At 39.8% G+C, this 24,792-nt stretch overlaps 1 protein-coding gene across 1 annotated transcript; it reads left to right on the top strand.

Annotated features, from left to right (window-relative positions):
• The first annotated feature begins 2,041 nt into the window (after positions 1-2,041).
• Positions 2,042-23,457, top strand: LOC149457445 (protein unc-119 homolog A-like). Its single transcript, XM_089683813.1, has 4 exons — positions 2,042-2,155; positions 13,394-13,496; positions 17,199-17,371; positions 19,518-23,457. The coding sequence occupies exons 1-4, from the start codon at positions 2,107-2,109 to the stop codon at positions 19,628-19,630; spliced, it is 438 nt and encodes a 145-aa protein (XP_089539939.1). The 5' UTR covers positions 2,042-2,106; the 3' UTR covers positions 19,631-23,457.
• Positions 23,458-24,792: the final 1,335 nt, after the last annotated feature.

The following is a 24,792-nucleotide window of genomic DNA, read 5'->3' as shown; positions in this document are numbered from 1 at the left end:
CCACACAAAGAGCATTAGTTTTGGCTGCACTTTTCTGGATCTTAGAAGAGGCATTGTCACAAACAGGACTTCAACAGGTAAATCCTGTAACCAATTTTGACAGCCTAGACTTTTTCCAGATTTTCTGCATCAGAGCATGGGTAGGATAGCTTGTTAGATTTCTCAAGTCTTTGAGCCTCCAATGCTGCAGGGATGTCAACCATATTCAAAGTATATCAAAGACTATACTTTTCAAAATAGATCCTTATCTGTTTGCCGTCCTGGCTAATAGACTGTTCCCCCAACTCAGAGCTCCATTTATAAAAAAAAAAAAAAAAAAAAAAGTGCCCACCCTCATCTGACAATACTTGGGCCTAGTGACTGACTACTTATTCACTGATTACTACATTGTGGAAGGCTGGGGAGAATTGTGTACTTGGATCCTATACTCAGTTTTATTGCATTTTTGGGGCTGGTGCAGGCATTTTTAATACCATAAATCGTGCTCCTTTTTTTTTTTTTGTAATACATACACAGTAACTGCTGGTAAAATATCTTGGCTTACAGTAAATAACCAAAATAGCCCCAGGTATTTTATTTAATTGTTAGCAACTGGTGAAATATATACAGCAGATGTGACCTGAAGGCTTCTTCCCAGTATGTCCCTCTTTAACTTCAGCTTTTTCATTTGCCTTCAACTTTTAATCCTGTCGGTGTGTGGATTAATTTTGGCATGGATTTAGAGGTGTATAGTGTAGAATTTGTTTCCTTTTATACATTGTGATTTAAGAAGCTGTATGATGGGATAATCTGAAAGGGTGAAAAATGTTCCCTGGGAGGTGGCTGGTGGTCCAGTGCCGTAAACTGTATCTATAGAAGTAAAACTGAGTGTTGTTTAACTACATTAGCGGTCTTTTTTTTAAATATGCAATCAGTGTATTCTTCTATACCTGCCCTAGCCTTATGACCTTATGAGAACCTAAATGCTTCACAAGACGTTAGCATTTGGTGAGTACATTGTATAGGTTTGTTTATGTCCACCTAATGCAGGGGTTTAGAATCTTTAGGATGACAGATCCCCAATAGTTTTGCCCAATCTGTTCCTATATCCTCAATAAAAAAAAAAAGGTGAGCTCTCAGAGGTGAGAGCTAGCATAAAATGACAGACAAACCTCCTAATAAAGATGGCTCCAAAAAAGTGCAACGCATCAATAATAAATCAGACATAAAATCTCAATAAGTAAATATAGACATTAAAGTGCCTTTACATGTAGTGATACAAACCGACAGTAAAAATCTTATATGCAAAAAAAAGTTTGTTCTCTTCCAAAACCAAAAGTCTGACAGTCCAATAAATCGTATGAGGAATCTAATCAAAAGGCTTTTTGGTGATAGTGACTCCCAATGTTGCAATTGATGAACTGTGTAACCAAAGTGTTTGTGATCCTTCACCCTTATGCACTCACCAGATAGCTAATGGGCGTTCGCATATAATACCAGCCGTTCATACAGGCACATGGGGGTTTATTTACTAAAGCTGGAGAGTCCAAAATCAGACTCCCTTCTGCATAGAAACCAATCAGCTTCCAGGTTTCATTGCCAAGCTTCATTGAACAAGCTGAGGTTAGAAGCTGATTGGTTTCTATGCAGAAGGGAGTCTGATTTTGGACTCTCCAGCTTTAGTAAATAAACCCCATGGAGTCAACTCTCAGATCTCTACTCCAGATCATTTCCGTCCAGCAAGGGCCTAAGATGGCCACTGACTTGGAAACTGCTGCATGATGTCAACACTTAAGGCCTCACCCAACTCGTTTCGCTCGCACACACATCTTCAGGGGACATGCAACTTTGGTTGCACAGTGAATTAATTGCAACACTGGGAGTCACTATCACTAAAAAAAACCTTTTAAGTGGATTCCTTCTGATTTATGGGACTTTCATTGGACTTTTGGTTTTTGAAGAGCACTAGCACTTTACTGCTATCCTTAGACTTCTTTTTCAATCTGTTCTTAGAGTAAGGATTTATTCCTGAAATCTAACCATCCATTTGCTCTTTTCACAGATTATTTATGCACCCCAGAAGAAAATATTTACAAGATAGACTTCACAAGATTTAAAATCCGAGACATGGAGTCAGGAACTGTTCTATTTGAAATCACAAAGCCACCAGCATCAGGTGAGGTTACTTTATTAACCACTTGAGTACTAGCCTGTATTACCCCTTCATTACCAAGCCATTTTCCAGTTTCCAGTGCTGTGATACTTTGACAATTAATCATGCAACATTGTGCCCAAATTTTATGTCTTTTTTTTTTTTTTTTTAGAGACAAATAGTACTGTTTTCTTATTTTCTGTTAGAATAAAAATGCCATGGCCGTGCAAACACCTCAAAATGGCCCCTTTTTTGGGAAGTAGAGACCCCAGTATGGTATAATTTTGTGCCACAATGGAGATTGGATATATAGGAGAGGAGGGGAGGATAAAGGGGTTAAATGCTTTACTTGCAGCAGTTGCTGCCTTCATTGTACTTAGGAACTAATGAATGAATAACTGGATGGAGTCATTCATTATTTCGAATTTCCTCCCCTTCCTCCATGTTATAAGGCCCCATTCACATGGAGTGATTACTTGTGTGCCCCATGCTATCCTGTGTTTTGCTGGCAAGGGGCAGGCAGTACCATAGATGTCTTTTGGGACACATGGCTGCATGGACACAGCCATTGTGTCCACATGTGCCATCTGTGCGGGAGCACAGTCCTGAATCCACCCAAGGTGAGTTTGTGGACATGCAGCCGCATCCATACAGATGTCATATTGGGACAAAGAGGCTCTGTCCGTGCAGCTACGTGTCCCAGTTGACATCTAATGGGACTGCCAGTATGGGGATGAACAAAAAAACCAAGAGGAAGGGGAGGGGGGTTCACAGATGTAAACATACTGTTTACATCATGTGATAGTGGTAATTGGTCTCTTTATGGTCTATCACAGTGATCTGAACGTACAGAGCTGCTCAGAATGGTTTTGTAAAGAGATTTACTTCTATACAGAGTGTTCCAGACACTAACAAGTGCAACATTATGAAAATAGGATTTAACAAGTAACATTTTATTTATTGTATATAGCTAGGGTGGGAAAGCACTGTGTACTCATAATTTTTTGTTTCGTTTTTGTTTTTTTTTAACTTTGTGATAATTTTGTACAGCTATACAGTCATTAAGCCTAGAGCACTGTGGGTTTTAAGAGGTTTTTTATTGATGCACAGGAATTTGAAATCATCAGGCTTATTCCAATGAGGTAATGCAAAGCTTGGCTATAGACCTGTATGTGTCAGATGCATACATAGTAAGACATCAGTCCTCTCTATCATTTCTGGAGCATCAAGATCAGGGTTGAATCTGGGGGGGTATGCCCCCCAGATTTTTGTCGCGTCCTCCCAGGTCTCAGAGTGTATGCACTGAGCTATGAGTCAGTCTGATTGGGAGCAATTGATATAAAGGTGCTCTCTAATGTGATGCAGACAGTTGATGTAAGAAGGCTCACTGATTGGGACAATCCATTTCAGGGGTCACAGTGATGGGGACACCTGATGGAGGGGGGCACCCTGATAGGGACCTTGATGTAAGGGGGCACCATGATAGGGATCCTGATGTAAAGGAGGTTGCTGATGACTTCATGATGTCAAGTGGAACTCTGATGAGGACACCTGATATAAGAAGGCATAGGTTCTGTTTAATCACCCTAATCTAATGACAGCCTAATACTAGTGTTTCCCAGGTCGTGATACTGTATGACAGACTGACATTGTGCCCCCTGACTTTTTTTTTTTTTTTTTTTTACTGCGCCCCCAGATCAGTGAGGCTAAATCTGGCCCTGATTGGGAGTATCTCTAGCATTTTTGGAGGATCGAGATCCACATCAATCTTTTCCTAAACTCAACTCTACACTGCACAGTAGTTGCTAATTGCAAACATGGAATTCTATTTTAAACCTTGTAAGCATCAATGGTAGTGTTTAAAATTATTCTCACTTTTTGCTTTTTCTGCACATAAGGATGAAGGAAAGTATAGACAAAAACCCATTAAAAGATTGTGTTGTATGTATACACACAAGCACGGACACACACGTACAGTGTACATTTTCCTTTTGGAAGATTGACTGTTTGTAGCAAGAGGTAATAATATGTAACTAGGTAAACAAACTGAAAAGGGGAAAAACTGCTTGCAGAACACTTGAAGATAAGGAGCATATCACAAGAACAGCAGCATCAGTTTATACAGCAAATGCACAGAGGAAATGCAACGATTCCTGTTTGGCAAGTTTTTCATTCTAAATTTATCAGTTTTTTATTATGGACTAGTACTGTGTTCCGGAGGAAAAAGAATAAGTAAAACCTCAATATTTCATAATATAGTAACTTTCTTTCTGTACAGCTTTAGTGGGTGCATTCACTTTATTTCTCCGGTGTAAGACTTCACTGTGGTCATGTCTAGGGTTATTACAATATTGAAATAGAAATGTCTTAATCATTCATGGGGCATAGACTTTCTTCTTATTCAGGACCAGGGCCTTGGGTAAGGGGGTACCACCAGTCCTCCTCTGAGGCCCAGGCCAGCAGGGGGGCTCAGGCAGCTGGGTGAATTAGAGGTGGGCAGGGAGGGTGATCAGCATGGCAGGAGGACAATTACTGGAACCAATCTCCTGTATGGCTCTCTGCAGCAGCTGAAATCTGGCTTCTTCTCTCCCTCTTGCTGACTTTCAGCTGCTGCAGAGCGAGCCATAGAGGGGATCAGTTCCAGTAATTGCGCCCCCCGCACCAATCACCTCCCTGTGCACCTTATATTTCCCCCTGCTACCCAGGTCCCCCTGTGTGCCCCCACCCCCCACAGAGCTGTCAGCTTCCCTCCTCTCCTTCCCACAGGCAGCTGCAAGAACACAGTAGGATAGAAAGTGGGGGAAGGGTCCGGTAAATATGTCACATTTACCAGCCCTTTCCTGAATGAACACAATGAATGATCAGTATCACTCACTGTGTTCATTCATACCTGGAGCATAGCAAACTTCGTTTTTTTTTGGGGGGGAGAGGGGCCCTGTCAGGTAGGCTGTATAGGGCACCATGGTTTCTAACAGCAGCTCTGTTCATGACCACTTGGAATATGCAGCCACCTAAAAGTGAATGGACACTGGTCAAAAATAGGAAGGCTTCCCTGTCCAGCACAGCTCCAGCTTTGTGCTAGTGTCCTTATGCAGGTGAAACTTGAAAAATTAGAATATCTTGCAAAAGTTCATTTATTTCAGTAATGCAACTTAAAAGGTGAAACTAATATATGAGATAGACTCAATACATGCAAAGCAAGATAGTTCAAGCCGTGATTTGTCATAATTGTGATGATTATGGCTTACAGCTCATGAAAACCCCAAATCCACAATCTCAGAAAATTAGAATATTGTGAAAAGGTGCAATATTCTAGGCTCAAAGTGTCCCGCTCTAATCAGATAATTAAGCCATAACACCTGCAAAGGGTTCCTGAGCCTTTAAATGGTCTCTCAGTCTGGTTCAGTAGTAATCACAATCATGGGAAAGACTGCTGACCTGACAGTTGTGCAGAAAACCATCATTGACACCCTCCATAAGGAGGGAAAGACTCAAAAGGTAATTGCAAAAGAAGTTGGATGTTCCCAAAGTGCTGTATCAAAGCACATTAATAGAAAGTTATGTGGAAGGGAAAAGTGTGGAAGAAAAAGGCGCACAAGCAGCAGGGATGACCGCAGCCTGGATAGGATTGTCAGGAAAAGGCCATTCAAAAGTGTTGGACTTTCACAAGGAGTGGACTGGGGCTGGAGTCAGTGCATCAAGAGCCACCACACACAGACGGATCCTGGACATGGGCTTCAAATGTCGTATTCCTCTTGTCAAGCCGCTCCTGAACAACAAACAACATCAGAAGCGTCTTACCTGGGCTAAAGAAAAACAGACCTGGTCTGTTGCTCAGTGGTCCAAAGTCCTCTTTTCTGATGAGAGCAACTTTGCGTCTCATTTGGAAACCAAGGACCCATAGTATGGAGGAAGAATGGAGAGGCACACACTGCAAGATGCTTGAAGTCCAGTGTGAAGTTTCCACAGTCTGTGTTGATTTGGGGAGCCATGTCATCTTCTGGTGTTGGTCCACTGTGCTTCATTAAGTCCAGGGTCAACGCAGCCATCTACCAGGAGATTTTGGAGCACTTCATGCTTCCTTCCACAGACGAGCTTTATGGGGATGCTGACTTCATTTTCTAGCAGGACTTGGAACCTGCCCACACTGCCAAAAGCACCAAAACCTGGTTAAATGACTGTGGGATTACTATGCTTGATTGGCCAGCAAACTCGCCTGACCTGAACCCCATAGAGCGTCTATGGGGCATTGCCAAGAGAAAGATAAGAGACATGAGACTGAACAATGCAGAAGAGCTGAAGGCCGCTATTGAAGCATCCTGGTCTTCCATAACACCTCAGCTGTGCCACAGGCTGATAGCTTCCATGCCACGACGCATTGAGGCAGTAATTGCTGCAAAAGGGGCCCAAACCAAGTACTGAGTACATATGCATGCTTATACTTTTCAGAGGTACGATTCTGTTTTATGTACAATTGTTTTATTGATTGCATGTAATATTCTCATTTTCTGAGATTGTGGATTTGGGGTTTTCATGAGCTGTAAGCCATAATAATCACAATTATGACAAATCAGGGCTTGAACTATCTTGCGTTGCATGTAATGAGTCTATCTCATATATTAGTTTCACCTTTTAAGTTGCATTATTGAAATAAATTAACTTTTGCACGATATTGTAATTTTTCGAGTTTCACCTGTATACTAATGTGCCTTGGCAGGCTCTCTGGAGACTTCTTTCCATGGATTTTACTGCTTGTTCCATACATGCTTACTGGGGAAAAGGAAGGGCTTTATGCAGGTCAGCTTTAGATCTATAGCTTTGGGCCCAGGTGGTTAGTACCAAGATTCCACTGTGAAGGTCAAGGCTCTCAAAGCGTGTTTGCCTGTTGGATGTCCACTGACATTGTGCAGGGACATGATGTATTGTGGACTGGATGATTCTGGTTTCCTTACATGATGAGCCTTTGTTTTATTTGTCCTTTTTATATGATGAGCCTTTGTTTTATTCATCCTTTTATATGATGAGCCTTTGTTTTGTTCGTCCTTTGTGAGTATAATATTTACCACCTTTATTTAAATTGTTGGATAATGTACTAGACCAGTGTGCCCTTTTTTTAGCTCTTTAGAAGATCAGGGATAAGGTTTCTGGTTAGTACTGGCAGTGCTGGTCTGAGTACTTGGCATCCTGAACTGATGCTGGCAGGATTTCCTACAGGGTCCAGGGTGGTGATCCCCTAAGGAGTTATGTCCTGAAAGTCCCTTTGCAGCATTCTGCTGTGACAGGTGAAGATTGGTTGTGTCCCATATGGCAGGATCTTGTTTGTGCTGTTATGGAAGGGGCAGACACTGAGCTGCCTATGTTTGTTACTATGCCTTTTGGCAGTAGTTTGTTCTCTACTATTATGTGGCAGTGGAGGAATGCAGTGTGTCCAGCTGCCTCGCTATCATGCAGTGATGTTGGACACATTGGTGCATTCAAGGCTGCAATTATGAATTACCGGGGCTTTCTTACACATGTTGAACAGCTCCTACAGCCGGACACAGCAGAGCTGCACAGACCGAGCGGTTGCTCTCCTCACCCAGGGACTCTCCCTGCAAGTATTGTAGTGCTGTCTGCTGGGCATTCCTAAGCTACTAGGTGTTTTTAGCTGTGGCAACATACTCCGAACAGCTGAGTGGCCATATAATTTCGCTTCTGGGGTGAAGCTTTATATCCCAAAAAAAGGCCATGACAGAATGCAGGCAGAGAGATGGTGGGATAGACAAAGGGGTGGGCTCTCAAATTCTAAGAGTAAAGCAGCCCCCACATATAGCTGCATTCATGGTCAGCTAAATTCTAAATCCCTGCCCTTATTTGGTCTTTTCACCTTTTTCAGGTGCAAGTTCCTCCAATTTCTTTGTCTATGGAGGAATTTTTGGCAGCCTCAACAGGCTTGTGTGAAGAGCTTTCAGGGGCTCCCTTCGGTTGGAATGTAAATGTGGGCTCTTTGTTGCAAGAAGGTGTTGGAAGATTATTCTTTGGATGAGAATCTGGAAAAAGAGGTAGTGGTAAGATTCAGGAGTCCGCTTTTGAAGAGTCCTCTCAGATATGCAGATGTGGTCAGGATTATTTTAAAGCTGCCACTTCCAGAATCTACATCTCCGAAGATCACGGAGTTTGGGTCTTTGCGGTCACCAACATACTCAGATCTTTTCCTGTGCACCCAGACTTGTAAGATGTCTGCTGATTGGACTCATCTGGAGAAGTGGTTTTCACCTCCAAAATGGTTATGCAGCAGTACCCTATTGACGAGGAGGTCTCTAAAAAAAAAAAAAAAAAAAAAAAGTTCTCCAGCCATGGACTCACTTCATACCTGAACCAGGCCCCGATAGTCCCAGTGCATGAGGTTCTGGTTTTTAAGGACACTGCAGATAAGAGTGGAAGCCTGCTTTGTGGTATCCTTCTCTTTGCTAGGTGCGACTGTAATACACTCATCACAGCCGCTGCAAGTACTCATTCAGTCCAGACACAAGGATCATGTTGTTGGACAGTACATGCAGGAGTTGCCACTTATTATTCTTTGTGTCTATATGGACTTGGAACATTGTAGACAAATGGGTTCACAGTGTGGTGTCGGGAGGTTTAAAAAGCTCCTCATCCATGCTTTATACACTTAAATGTGTCTTTGGAGCCTCAAAAAAAGAGCAAGTCTCTTTGCAGCTCTAGAAAGGTTGCTGTCTGCAGGTGCAGTCCCACCCATATTGGAAGGGGAGAAATTTCATGCTTCTGTTTGAACCTTAAGATTCAAAGCCATACTGAGATGTCCTGCCTATTCTGGACTTCAAAGGTCTCAACACATTCTTTTAAGTGCGAAATTCAGAATGAAGCCTGCCTACTCAGTGATTGGTCCAAGGTGCTGTATGCAGGCAGCCTATTGAAATCTATTAGGATGCAGAGGTAGCAAATACACAGCTACTCATCCTCGTGTGTAGCTGTGGGTGAGTGGTGCCAAATGCTGACCGTGTATTCGGGTCAACTCATCTGCACCTGCATGCCTGTTACAAGAAAAACTAAAAAAACTTCAATGGGCTGCTGGAAATTAGAGACACTGCAAAAATATGGCTCACTCACAATATACAGGCATCATCGCCTGTGTGAACAAAGCCTAATGCAGCTTTCTGTGATGGTGTGGCAACGATACTACACTGATCTGAAATTCAGCACAGTGTTGCCATTGTCATGTAGATTGTGCTTGATTGCACATCAATGGGATAAAAATAAAATGTTGCAGGGAGTGGGAGTATTGGCATTATTGCTGCTGATTCACAAACCTATAGCTTTTCAAATGGCACCCTGCCAACTTAGTCCTTCCCACTGCTTTCTAGATTGACAGCACTGCTTCTGTTGCTGAAACCCTCCCAATGTAAGATGCAGTGCCTGGCAAGGGTAACATATGAGGCCTAAATAAAGGAGGATATGGTAAAGTCAGGGAAGAATTACTTAACCACTTCAGCGCTTTGGAAATACCTAGTACGCCCAATGAGTGAAGGGTTCCCCACAAGCTCATGGCTGAAGAAACTAGCTTGTAGCTGCTACTACAGTCATCTCCCGGCTGTAACCTTGGTGATCCCATCGCTTTCACAGGCTGGGCGGTGCGGCCACCACCAACATGCCCCATCCATGGGTAGTGGGCTCTCCTTTACAGTGAATGAAGTTGGAATTCTTTACATGGCCAAGTCCTACATTTGGCCTACATAGTATCAGTCCCATTCAACCGGACGTGGTTTGTAAAAGAGGTTTCAGCTACTTGGATGAACAGTGAAATGTCTTCAACATTAAAGAACACATCCAGTTGAAATGACTACTACTAGTTATACCATGACCTGGATACATGTGAACATCTACAGACATACATTTAACCTACTTAAACCTCACCCTGACAGATAATCATGCCAGTATTTATGACAGATCATTCCTATTTTTAGGCTCCATCTTTTTTTACACCTGTGAGCCTTGATTATAATGGTGACTGGAACATAATCCTGGTGACCAGCATACCCTGGCAATTCTATTCAAGTGGATATACTATCAAGATGATACGTGCTTGATAATAAGTTGTGTATTTTTAGTAAGTGCAATTATTGTGCCGTTTTTCCTACAGTGAAATTTTTATGATTTTCTAATTTTGATGCAAGCTTGCTGTTCCATATTTTTTAATAAAGAGAGTTGTATTAGCCACTTGATGATGCTGTCAATGGCTCACTGCAACTACGTGTCTGACATAAGCCATCTATTGGAAGAAATATGGGTGATGCCATTGCTGCCCCAATTCTGACAATGCTAACTGCTTGATTGTCTATTGCTTGGACATCTGGAATCACTGAAAAGAAAAGACCGTGGAACAACCACAATCAGAACTTATCTATGTGCTTGTTGCAAACAATTGATCGGCATAAAAATAGACTGCTTCAATACTGGAAATCAATGGAAAAAAAGGTTAAACATCCTTCATTTGCGATAACCTACAGAAACCAATCAATTTTTGGTTTATTGATGCCAGATTACTGAATGATGACTTTTATAGGAACCTCATGTTGTATATTGGTCTATACTTGAGTTAAGCATTATTAAGGAATATTATAAGCAATAGAACAGTGCCACCTAGTGACCAAAGAGTATAATGCACAGGATCTATTTTGTAATACTCCTTAGGCCTGGTTCACACCTATACAGTTTGTTTTTCGATCGTTTTTTGCAGTGCATTTTGCACACACTTTTTTTTATGCATTTTAACAAGAAAAAAAGAAACCTAAACCAAATTCAAAAGGGGGATGGTTTTTGTTATTGGGCAGAGTAAAAAAATTCTGCATAAACAAAAATATCAAAAATGCACTACACTCTTTTCTGCAGTATGTCAGCTGAAGTCTATTGAACCAAAAATGTACTGTTGTGTTTAAAAAAAGTCCCTAACCCTTTCCAAAAATGCAGCGGCTGAAAAATGCATAGATGCGAACATGTCCCTTAGGAAACCATGTTAAATGGACTGTAGTGCATTTCTGCAAAATACGCTAAAAATGTATAGGTGTGAACCAGGCCTACTGGCTGACTACACATTGATGAAATAGTGAGTTTGGAGATCATTTTGAATTCAATAGCAAGATAACATAATTGTACTGATTTGCAGAGCAGAGTTGTTTTTTTAGATATGCATTTTTGTCTGTCAGTATACCAAAAGAGAATCTTGCTATTTAATCATGTTAAAGACTTTCACATTTCAAACTTTCCTAACAAGATTGTTATTGCTATTTTTAACTTGATTTAATCCTTCTAATGTAAATGTATTCTAGCAAATTTGCATATCAACAGACTATATAGAAAGTGCCCTGAGTACAACTGGTGAGATTTCAGACCCACAGAAAGCTGGGTTTATTGGCAATACTGTCCTATCAGTTCAATTTTTTTTCAGTGCAAAGTAAAGCTCTTTCCACCCAACCATACACAGCTGTTTTAAAAACTCTAACTTGGCTTACAAAAGCTGAGTTGGCAGATTTTGGTTATAATGTCACTTATGTTTTTATACAAGATCTGCCCTAAGGACTTTCCATAAAATACTACTTGGTGCATATAAAGAAAATATCTCCTAAATATAAAAGACAAAAACTGCACCAACTCAATAAAAAAACAAATCTGTCAAAGTAAAATCACAAAGCATTCTTATTTCTTATAGTTGGCATTATATGAAAACAGTGAGCCCAAAAATATTTTTAAACAGTCAATGTGTATGTGTTTTTGTTGTGCATATGTGTATGTTTGCAGCTGTGGTATGTGTATGTGGTTTTTTGTTTTGTTTTTTTTGCCTTTTTTACTTTATTTTTTTTCGCCTTTTGTTCACATTCTTTTTAATGAAATAAATTCCATTGTAAGTGAACCTGTATCAAAGTAAGAGATTCACATAACGGCTGTCAGAATAGATACGTTTCCTGTGCTTGCCTGTCTGCCACCACTTGCTCCAAAGCTGGAGCTCACTAATGGCACTTACTGGTAAAGGGGAATGCATGAATCTTCTTTGACATCCCCAAGTTTAACATTGGATACAGTCCAATACACTATCATGGCTTCTGTGATGACATCATGACTATCATGGTTTCCATTATCAAATTCATTGAGGGTCAGTTAGGAAAATGTCCCTTATATTTGTCAGTGGTAAGACTGCCACCATTACAGGCAACTAAAAAGATCATTGGTGTCATGCAGCTGGCTCTGCCACGTGGTGTTTGCCCTGGAACTGTGCAGGCATCATCAAATGGGAGGTCAATTAGCTCAAGGGACCCTAGCAAACCTGTGGAGGAACCTGAGGATTCTATGAATATTTGGTTGGGAATGGCTGATGTAGAATGAGTGAGGAGGGGAACTAAAGGCTTCATCCTCATGCAGAGAAACAAATATCTTGGTCTGTTGGCATAACTAGCTTATTTACATCTCAAAGAAATGCTCAGGGCCACTTGTATGTAGACATGACCACAGGAGAAAAAGCTGGCTATACACCAAGAAAATTCAGTGTGGTGTAAAAATGCATTGTTTTTGACAGAAGCACAGGGTTAAAGTGTGAATTCCCCTTTTCACAAAAAAATGAAAAGGTGAACTAATGCTGTACACCCTTCCAATCCACTCCTTCTTCCCAGGTTCTGTTGAACTTACCCCTGTAGATGAAGCAGCCAGTGTAGGGGTCCTGTGGCATGAAAGCTGCGGTAGTCTTCCAGGATCAGTGAGCAATTCTAATTGGTCATGTGCTGGCATGTGACCACCTTGGCCAATCAGAATCAGAGTGAGGATGTGTGGTGTTCACATTTAATTTCTTGTGATTAGGTGAACTTGCATTTTAAAAACCTGTCTTTGGGTGAAATGCATCAGAAGGGAGGTCCTAAGAAGGGCTATCATGTACTTCTGTCTGAAACAATGTTTTATATCATGCTAGATTTTCGTGGTTAATGTCTGTCAGTATGAGCCAGTGCACTTGAATTGCATATTGTCACTTGTTTAATGTGTGCGCTTTGTAATGCGAAGTACATTGCAGTGTGTGTGATGAGTTTCTAGTCATATCAATGCAACACACATTTTCCAAAGTGTATAAGTGTGGTTCCAGCTTGAAATTTTCTGTTTTTCTTTTTTTTTTTTTTTTTTTTACCCCCTTCCATTTTGCTGGAGCTGCCCTACCTTCTGATTTACTTTGTGTTCAGATATTGCCAATACATAAATTAGTTTTTTTGTTTAAACTGTTTTTAGAGCGAGAACATGGTGACAAGAAGGATGTGGATCCCAACGCAGGTAGATTTGTCAGGTACCAGTTCACACCCGCTTTCCTCAGACTGCGCCAAGTTGGGGCAACGTAAGTAAATGTAATCTCAATTAGGTCTTGTAATCCAGGGATATATAAACACATTATTACCATTATTTATTCATTAAAATTTTTTTATATATTTTTGAGTGGATCTAGTAAAACTTACTGAATCGTAACATTTTGTAATCCCCTGTACTACTCATACTGATATGGAGAGAGGAAGAAACATCAGTGAATAGATGGCTGACCTCATTCATGTGCTCCTGCTCCTTCAGTGTCCATTCAGCTGTTGATCACATTGCTGTGTTGCAGTGGAGGCCAAGAACCTTGCTGTGTTACCTGGCATGTGCTCCTGGACCACAAAATTGGTTGTGCACAATTATAAGCAAATTAATTATAACTCAGGGATGTTGAATTCCTATCGCCTGATGCCTGGGACATGTAGTTCCGGGCACCAGGCGGGTAGTTTATTTTTCTTCCCTTCAGCCCTGCGAGCAGCAGGGCTCACCTATCAGGTGGAAGCATTCGCTGCCGCCCGAATGCTTGCTCGTAGTGTCAGCCTCTGTTACACCCCCCCAGTGTAAAGCTCCCTCCGCCCACTTTCTCACGGGCTCCGCTTGCTTATCTGTGGGCCCGGGACCGGTTCACGCCGGCGGCTAGATGGGAGGGAGGAGACGTCCGCTCCCCTTCCCTTCTGGTCCTGACCTGGAAGTGACGTTATGATGTCCCTTCCGGGTCCCCATTGAGAGATTCCCGGCAATTGAGGCTGGGAAAGAATCTAATACATTGTGATTGTGCATGTGATTTGTTCTTTAAAGTAGTAAAAAAGTAGTAATGTCCTAAATGCATCTACCAATCAATTTTAGTTCACTGTAGTCATATCCTTGAAACAGGACCAATCAGTTGTTCTGTATTGTTGCTTTTTACCTTTTTCCTTGTTGAATGTGGTTGTTTGGTTGCAACTCCTATTCATGTTTAATAATCCAGCATGACAGCGAAGTGGTACTGATTGCCATCTGATCAGCTCAGGATTGGACGTCATCATGTATTTACTGTTGCTCTGGTATCTGTAAGAGTCAATGGGAAATTAAGCTATAAATAGATTAAAATGTAATATTAAACACAATAGGCCATATATGCACAAAAACCTATATTAAAGCCAAACTCTAGGCAAACCATTAAAGACACAGATATAATACATACACTATATTGTCAAAAGTATTAGGACGTCTGCCTTTACACACACATGAACTTTAATGGCATCCCAGTCTTAGTCCGTAGGGTTCAATATTGAGTTGGCCCCGCCCTTTGCAGCTATAACAGCTTCACCTCTTCTGGGACGGCTGTCCACAAGGTTTAGGAGTGTATCTATGGGAATGTTTGCCTATTCTTCCAGAAGCGTATTTGTGAGGTCAGGCACTGATGTCGAATGAGAAGGCCTGGCTCACAGTATCCGACCAATTTCCTCCACCCCAAACTTGCTCATCCCTGTCTTTGTGGACCTTGCTTTATGCACTGGTGCACAATCCTGTTGGAACAGGAAGGGGCCATCCCCAAACTGTTCCCACAAAGTTGGGAGCATGAAATTGTCTCTTCACTGGAAACTAAGGGGCCAAGCCTAACCCCTGAAAAACAACCCCACACCATTGCATTGCACTTGGTGATGTAAGGCTTGGATGCAGCTGCTCGGCCATGGAAACCCATTCCATTAAGCTGTCTATGCACTGTTGTGCTAATATGAAGGCCACACAAAGTTTGGAGGTCTTTAGCTATTGACTCTGCATAGTTGACGCTTTCTGCGCACTGTGCACTTCAGCATGCTCTGACCCCGCTCTGTCATTTTACCTGGCCTACCACTTCGTGGTTCCCAGTTGCTTCCACTTTGTCATAATACCACTAACAATTGACAGTGGAATATTTAGTAGCAAGGACATTTCATGGATGGACTTATTGCACAGGTGGCAACTAATCACAGTACCACACTTGAATTCACTGAGCTCCTGAGTGACCCATTCTTTCACAAATGTTTGTAAAATGAGTCTGCATGCCTAGGTGCTTAATCTTATACACTTGTGGCCATGATGGTGATGGACACCTGAATCCAATGATTTGGAGGGGTGTCCCAATGCATTTGGCAATATAGTGTATATGTAATACAGAAATGCAACACTAAAGAACTAATAAAGTGAGAAAAAAGGTGCAGGCACTAAAAAGCGCTAAAAGTGATATATCATACAGTGGTATCGTCTAATTATGACGTATCAGTATGGTGTACATATACGTAAAGTGAAAAACGAAATAAAGTGACTTTAGTGATTCATAAATCACATAATGAAGTGATGATAAATATTGGTGAATTTCGTGACTGAGTGGCTGGAAGCTGATGTATACTTTTGCACTAACCAGAAGCGCACTATAAGGGCGCATTTGTATAGAATTATCCCGTCATGGTCATCTCGATGGGGATGTTAAGAATCATCTGGCACACGTCAGCATACAAGGTGACCAGCAGACCTCACACACAGAATCCAGAGACATCACGTCCGATATCGTTGACCAATTGGATGGGAACACAGTGGGTATATTGCAGGACTCCACCTTGGGGGATCTGGCAAAAACACATAAGAAATATGGCCACCGACCTTCCTCGCGGCGTGACATCAGCAGCTGGGCTCTTAACGTGCTCGTTTTCAAAGGGGACTTTAGCTCTGCATTTCTGTATTACATGTTTATTTAGAGGGTCAGAGGTTTCACCTTAATGCAAGTGGCTTGTTACCTAGCGCTCGTATTTTTAGTTTTTTATAATATAGTGTATATGGAAGCTATTTTACCTGCCAGACACTGACAGTTCTTGCTGCTCCTCCAGCCTGTACCTGGACAGTGTAAGGAGAAACAGCAGACTGATGAGCCCATAACTCAGTCAGTCATGCTGAGAGCATAGTGCAGACTCCTTGCACTGCTTCTCCTTATCCTAGTCTGAGCTCTGCTGTACAGGGGATTGCAGGAGGTTTCCAATAAGTCACAGTAAGGTGCTTACAATGCTTGCATTAAAAAACAAAAACTAAAAAAACCCCATAAAATGATGTAATACTGAAAACAGAGCTGCTGTAATTTGGTGGGGATTTACTATAACTGAAACATGCATAATCTGTTGAAGCTCTGCACAGAAACCAATTGGCTTCCAGATTTTAATGTCAAAGCTTAATTTAACAAGCTGATTGGCTACCATGCACGAGTGCATCAGTTTAGGTAAATCTCGCTTTTTGCGTCTTTTATATCTTCCTGGTGTTGGGCAGTAAAAATACATAGACATATATTTTGGCTACCTTCTCATGCTTCAAAATGATAAACTACAAGTTTTGAGGCCCCTTTAGGATCATAACCCACCAGGATTCATCAGCAGACATTCCTAGCCATTGGCTCCAGGAAAAGTGGTGTTTTTTTTTTTTTTTTTTTTTTTTAAGGGTTGTGTTCTTTCGATTGCTGTTTCCCTTGAAATAAGGTAACTTTGATGTCCTGTTATGCTACACAGTTATTAGTATACATGCTTGGGTGATATTTGCATATACGAATGTCAAAATTCTTAAATGTCATTTGAACGTCTTATGATGGCTACATATCTGTCCCCATTCTATAGCTTGCCTAAGATCTTTAGATTCAAGAAGATATAAACTATAGAGTCAAATGTGATTGCATGTGATATAATGTAGCAAGAGGTTTCTAATAAAAAATGCTATTACAATTTTCCAGGGTTGAATTTACAGTTGGTGACAAGCCCATTAATAACTTCCGAATGATTGAGAGACATTACTTTCGTGACCAGCTTTTGAAGAGCTTCGACTTTGAGTTCGGCTTCTGTATCCCCAGCAGTAAAAACACATGTGAACATATTTATGAATTCCCACAGCTTTCAGAGGATCTTAGTAAGTGTTTTTTCCTCCTTCGTGATAAAGATTGATGAATGTGTTTCCCTGATTGTTTATAGTCATTACCACAGAAGGACTTAAAGCCCTTATACTGTTGTGAGAGAGACTTTGGAAATCTTGGAAATTTCTGTGTAAATAACACCCTAAATGTGATTGGATCTTCATCCAAGTCATTATAATAGAGACTTCTCCAAAGCAGAAAAATGGAAACTTTTTATATAGATATAGATCTATAGATATGTCTATATATATATATATATATATATATATATATATATATATATATATATATATATCCATATCCTGAAGTTGCAAATTAAAAATGGTACATGCATGCTTATTTATAATACTGTGGATCTAGTTATAAATAATGTTAATCATTTGCACAGCTGTCACAAATCTTCCCGATAATTTGCCTAATGTTTATTTCGTCGGGTGGTCACTGCTATCTAGTGGCAAGAATGCAGCATTTTCCTGATTTGAGGGATCTATGAAATATACTTTGTTGTGGCCACTAGATGTTGACAATGCTAGGAAAAATATATATTTGGCAAATTATGGGGGAAGATTTGTAACACCTGTGTAATAATTGTATTTAAAGCCAAAGCTTTTTTTTTTTTGAGTAGGGAAGGGTTAACATCCTCTTTTGAGTAGAATTTCTTTTGCTTCCTGTTCTGTAGACTCAACAGGAAGTAAAAGGGAATTCCCTATTAGACATTTAGATATTTTGTCCAAAACTTTGTAAAAACAGAGTTGGCTTCTGATACACCTTTAAAGTGTCAGTAAAGACAAAATGTGTTTTTTTTGTTTTGTTTTGTTTTGTTTTTTTGTTTTGTTTTGTTTTTTGCTTTGGATAGTGTAGAGTTTTGCCTTTAGCGACTCTTAACTCCCCAAACAATGAAGCAGAGATATGGACCGTAGATAAATAACATGCCAGGTTCTCTTTAAAGCAGTCTTCGTATTAAAGGGAAGCTGTCAGGGTGCAATTATGGAAGATAGCATTGCTGAATTTTTAGAGTTTAGAGCACACTTCCTGTCACCTTTTTACAGAGATGGACAAGATCACAAACATTTCAGTCCAATATTTTTGGACTATGGGACATGTCTACCAGATATCTAGGTGAGTCCCCAGGTATGCACAGCCATAAAAGCATAATGGGGAGTAGTTTGGTACATATTTAGCTATGTGTGCTGGAACTGGGTATCATTGGGTCAACACCTTATAATTTGCCTCCTGCGTGAATATATTTTGCAAAGCTGGTTTAGTCCATGACCAAATATCTGTGCAATCCTCCTCCCCTAGAGTGTCCCCAAGGTCAGCCTCCCAATGTTTTGCGTAAGAAGGTGTACCTGTAGTAGGTTAAGATGCTAGGGGGTAGATTTACTAAAACTGGAGCACTCAGAAGCTGATTGGCTACCATACACAGCTGCACCAGATTCTAACTTCAGCTTGTGCAAGTAAGCTTTGGTAATAAAACCTGGAAGCTAATTGATTTCTATGCAGAGCTGCATCAAATTATGCATTCTACAGTTATAGTAAATAACCAGCTAGACATCACTATGATTTTGGTTATTTGCCTTGGGGACTGAAGATCGCACATTTTTTTCAAACACGGTCGTCTGAGATCCACAGGAAATCGAAGAAATGTTTGATTTGGAAATAAAATATTTCACAACTGGGCAACTTGTGTTGGTGGTGTAAAGTGGTGAAGGATTGCAGAGCAGTAGATGCAGCCAGGTGATGTAATTGCGTTTAATCATAATCTAGTTCAAATATGAAACAACTTGGTTGCAAAAAATGCTTTGTAAAATGACTAATTTTTAAGGAAGAAGAGTAGTGGTATGAGGATGGACCAATCCATAGTGATGTCTGTTTAGATTTGGCACCTCTAAACAAGCCAGTGCAGGTTATTTATAGGAAAGGAGGCTTTTCTGAACTTGCATTGGGGTTTTCTTATATGGCAAATTTTCCTGCAAAAGGCACTTGGTGAAAATGAAACCATGCTACATCGTAGCACCAATGCTGGCTTTCTGCTCCGATTAGAACTCACACATTTAATTACTACATTTTAAAGCATTAGACAGAATCATGTGTTATTATTTTAGGTTTCTCTGCCTTAATTCTTCTTTTCTTGTCCTGCAGTTCGGGAAATGATCATCCATCCCTATGAGACACAATCAGACAGTTTCTACTTTGTGGACAACAAGCTAGTGATGCACAACAAGGCAGATTATTCATATAGTGGAGGCCCTTGATCCTATTGTAGGAGGGAACCAACCAAGGAGCATTGAAAACAATCCCCTTTCCCATAGCAGTTATACAAGGGATTGCGCCCAACTTCCTGTAGGAGAATCCATCCGGGATCCAATATTCTGTTTGCTAGTAGGAGTTCTAAGACTGAGCCTAAATCTGCCCCGACCTGCCCTAGAGCCTTTTTAGCACATCAGAACGGTGCAAGAATCTTCATATGTCTTCACGTGTTGGCAAGGATGCCTTTGAAATTATCTGAGTCCTCTAAATGAGAACATGGTGTACCAGAACGTCTGAGAAATGCCACTAGCTTAATAACCATCAGTGTCACATTCAGCTTAACAAATGTTTTTCTGGAAGGACTGGTGTGAAATATTTACTTCTTTTTAGGACCAACGTTGCTGATATCTCATGGGCCATTTGTTTTAGGAACAGCCATTCTCATAACTTGGACCAAATCATCTTAGGAACAGGTTTTCTTGTATACTTAGGGCCACACCAGGCCTCTTCTGTCAAGCACCAACCGCACATGGAGATGAAAAAGGTTTGTAAGCTTGGACCAGACCATAGTAAAGGGAATCCAAGCCAAGATCTAATCGGTTCTTCCTTAGTAGCTTCTTAACAATCTGTTTAATTGTGATACTAGGGTTTTTTTGGTCAGGCGTTTCTCTACTGATTTAACAGAAGTGTAAACTAGGCATTTTGAAGCGTATATAGTGATGCAAAAAATTATGAATAAAGTGGGAAACTGTCCATTTTTTTTTTTTTATTAAAGAAAAAGGTCAACTGTATTATTTCAAAGGTATAATTTGCTTCAGTGGTGTATTTTGAAAGGGCAACACAGCCAAACCGCTAGATACACTGTTGCAACATATATGTAGAGACTATTATACCTGCCAAATGATTTGTAAAGTAATGAGTATACACTGTGCTACCTGACTGCTTAACATAAGGAGCCACTGTCCTGCCTGCTGTGTGGACAAGTGACGGCTGGTAATGCTCTTGTTGAAAGCCAATGTAAGCACAACTCCTACTGTAGAACTAATTTTAATTTACAGTTACATTTTTGCAGCTTAATGTAAGGAGAGATTTTACATAATCACTCCAGCTGAGTTAAAGAATAATCATAGAACATAGAATACACATATTAACTAATAGGTATTCTATTCCCTGGAGATGCCCTTTGATACTGCAGACTATAGCCCACATCAGCCTATCTGCGATTACCTTTTTTTTTTTTTTTTTTTTTTTTTTAATGTTTACTAATGAAAGCTGGAACTTAAATTGCTATGGGGTTGATGTACTAATACTGGAGAGTGTAAAATTGGGTGCAGCTCTGCATGATAGACAATTGGCTTCTAACTTCAGCTGGTTCAATTAAGCTTTGACCCCAAAAAAAAAACAAAAAACTTGAAAGCTGATTGACTACTATGCACAGCTGCATCAAATTTTGCACTCTCCAGTTTTAGTAAATCAGTCCCTGTGAGTTACTGCCTCACTGCTCTTTAAATAAAGTCTAAATACAAACTAAAAAGTAAAATGTAATAAAATTGGTCCTTCAAAATGTTCAAATATCAAATTATGACTAAACAATACAGAGTGTAAAAAATATATACATTTTAATTTTAAAAACAAAACCACTTTGACAGATGCATACATAAAAGTTTTCAAACTTCTCAGGAATATTATAAAATGCCATAGAATATTTCCAATTGTCTGTCAATTAAAATTCGCAGCTGAGGGTCTCTGCAAAGTTTGTGTTCATTTACCTATAAAGAAGAGCAGGATGTCTGTTTTAATTGATGATTCCGTTTTAACACATGTCTAAAATGTCGTCAGAAAAAAAACAATTGCAGGATCATGAGTTTTGTTTCTTTGTTACTTAATGGACATTAGCTGCAAAAGATGGGTTGGAAATGGGAATTAGAAGGGCCTCAATGTGTCTGCTTCCTACAGACTTGTTAAAAATATGGAAACCAGCAGGATATAGTTTTAAAGCAGACTTACATTCAAGTGTATTTGTTTTGTTAAGTACTTGTATGTAATGTGTAAACCTAGTACAGTACAGTACTCTTCTTGACAATGCCACATCTTCATTTTTCTCTCTAGATGTATGATGTCATTTTTGTTAAGGCATCAGCCAGAACCACCATCTCCTCTGGGGCCTTAATTACTGGCCCATGGATAAATAATCATGCAGCAGTCTTTGAGCTTGTGCAGACACATGCGTTTTTGTTTTTTTTTTAGTATTTTCTGCGAGTTTAAATCACCCTTCTAGAAAATAAAAATCTGCTGACCTGAGTTTGAATTGTGGATGACAGATCTGAGGCTTGTTCTTTTAGCCAAATTGAGATGTTTTTGTGTTACAGGCAGAGCAAGGCAAATACTTCCTATTTCTGTGCTTTGTATTCTAAAGCATGCATTTAAAGTTCGCCATGTTTTATACATTGCCTGTCTACATGAGCCATTAATGTTGATTTTGTTTATGCATGTTGTCTTGCACAGTTCACCCCCCTTGTTGCTTCCTCACTCTATGACCAGGCAATGTAAAAATAAAGTACACCTTGTCATGCCTCTAACCATATGACCTGCTAGTGTAGAAATCGGTCATAGTCTTACATGGGTCAGCCCTCTGCTGTCTTTCTTATGATCTGATAGTGTTAATAGCTATCACAACTACACGGCTCAGTCTTTCTTTTGCCTCTCAACCCATGGCAAGTGCAAAAATCCATCTCTGTCTCACTCAGATCAACCCACCCTGCTATCTTTAAACCTTTGACTTAGCAGAAAGTTACAAATAACAGTCCCTGTGACTGAACATTTAACTTGTTTAGGGGGTGGCGGGGACTGAAGTTGCTGATTGCAGCAGACTTAGATGACCATTCTCCAAGCATCTGTCTTGCTTAGGCACAGTCCTTGACTGAAGTTCAGGGATTCCTTTTTGCTACTACTAAGAAGTAGTATATAAATATTTTTGGGGGAAAATACTACTGCTTTTGTATATTGTGAAATGTTAGGAGTTTAGACTTTTAAGTTACTGATAGGTTTGCGTAACATCAAAGAAACGTGGAAAAACGGGCAATGAAAAAAGGATCAAAATTGAAGTACAAAATGCCTTTGTCCTTGCTCTTATACATAACCACAAAGTTACCTAGATGGCATACATTCCATTTTCAATGCAGATATAGTACCTTCTACATACAGAGTTGTGAATGTCATTTGTGGCTCTCTTGATGTAGCTTTTTTGTTTCAGATCTACCAATTTACCAGTTCTTTAAACATGAGTTGTGCTATAACGTAGGATACAAGTTGATACAAAACATCTTAGCTATATAACTACACATAAGTTGTCTTTTTAAAAAATAAATGGTAAATGTACACACCGTGGAGCAACTATATTTTAGGCTGGACCAAAATTTATCATGTGAGATTATCAACCATTAAGCTCATTTATTATTTACAGTGCAGCCAGCAACGTGGCTTTCCCAACTTGGAGTTCTTTGTTAATGGACAGTCAGCATACATTGTGTATGCAATGAATACTTGTCTATGTGTAATACGGTGTAGATATCTTGAGTTGTATAAGAAATTTCCAATAAGTTGCTGAATCTGAGGTATGCCAACCTTTCTAATACTTGACTACTGTCTGTATATTGTATGTGTTCTGTTTGATTAATGACATTTTACACTTGTTCTTTGGCTAGGCCATCTTAGGATGCTTGTGTTACTAAATGAATCCAGTTTCTCAATAGATTGTTGGGTATCACTGTGTGGTACAATATCACTAATAAAATATGGACAGTGTCACATGAATAATGTGACTATCTTGTGATGATCGGAGTTGTTACTTTTGTTTCAAGCGTTCTATTTTATTGTAAATTTTTTTGCCACTGCAGAGAAATGTTAGCAATAAATAAAACCTTAAAAGTGGTTCTTTGTACCTGTTAAGGAGAGGTCCTCTAATTTTTTTTTTTTCTTCCTGGTGAGGAAGTGCCTCCCCAGTAGGCACCAATAAAAATTGTATATATAGTACAGTGGGGAAAGATTAGAGCCATTGTCAATTTTTTTATCTTTATTGCAGTCTCTGACCTTATTGGAGAATTTGTCATTTTTCTTTCTGTGACCACCATTGTTTACACAGAAAGTAAGCAAGTGTCTCCACAATACAGACAACAATACAACTCTTGATAAATTCTTTCCCCAAGCAGGGGTTAAAAAAACACTTGGTTGCAACACTTGCCTCCTCTCCAGTGCTGTTCTTTGCAGTACTTTCATTCTTTTACTAGATGGTCCTTTTACAGGTTGCGTTATGTCAAGTGTCCTTTACCTCAGAAGACTTAGGACATACTGTGAGTATCAGGCCTAGAGGGGGTGTCACCACAATATGCCCACTGCCTGAAGACCTGAGGAAAGAGGGGAAAAATAGCACTGGACCCGTATGGTTATCTTATTGATGTAAATATATGGTTCCCAGGCAGGTGGTTGCTAGACCCCAGAAGGTGTCCATGGTTTCCTTGGCTTGTAATGTTCCAAAAATTGGGAATTGAAGAGGTCCAGTTTCAACTTTATTCTGATAAGTCAGGGGGACAATCCAAAGAGTATCCTTTGTGTTTCAGGAGTCCAAAAATGCCCCCTTCTTCAGGCCTAGCCTTGATTGTGGTTTACATTTAACTATTGTAAGAGTAGTCAAGCATCAAATATACTGTAACGCCGGTATTTATCCTAATGTGCTTTCAGACACAATTAGCCTTTAATAGTGTGGATGTATATATATATTTTCCCATTCCCTAAACTACTCTTGAATTTGCAAAGTCCATTGATCTAAATTTCAACCTGAGTGTGACATCCATACTAACTGTTAGAATCTGCTGCTCATTGCATAACTGATTCTTTTTTACAAACAGAAATATTTATGTTTAACATTTCTTTTGTCACCAATAAAAAAAGTTTATTTTATTACATAAATGGATAATTTTTAAATGAATTTCTTTCTTATCAGGACTTTATCTAGAAACATAAATATTTTAAAAAAGGTTTCTGTTTAATATGAATATTATGTAGTCCTTTTATCCAGGCAACCGGTGCCAATCTTTTCACCTGGTCTCTATTTTTTCCTGTTGGGAAAAAAGATTTTTTTTTTTTTTTTTTTTTTACAGAGCTCAATAAC

The sequence above is a fragment of the Staurois parvus genome, unplaced genomic scaffold (genome assembly GCF_062004578.1).
Source record: "Staurois parvus isolate SC_StPar_1 unplaced genomic scaffold, SC_StPar_1.0 ptg000321l, whole genome shotgun sequence".
NCBI lineage: Eukaryota > Metazoa > Chordata > Amphibia > Anura > Ranidae > Staurois > Staurois parvus.
The sequence above is the reverse complement of the archived record's forward strand: the minus strand, read 5'-3'. Positions and strand labels throughout refer to the sequence as shown.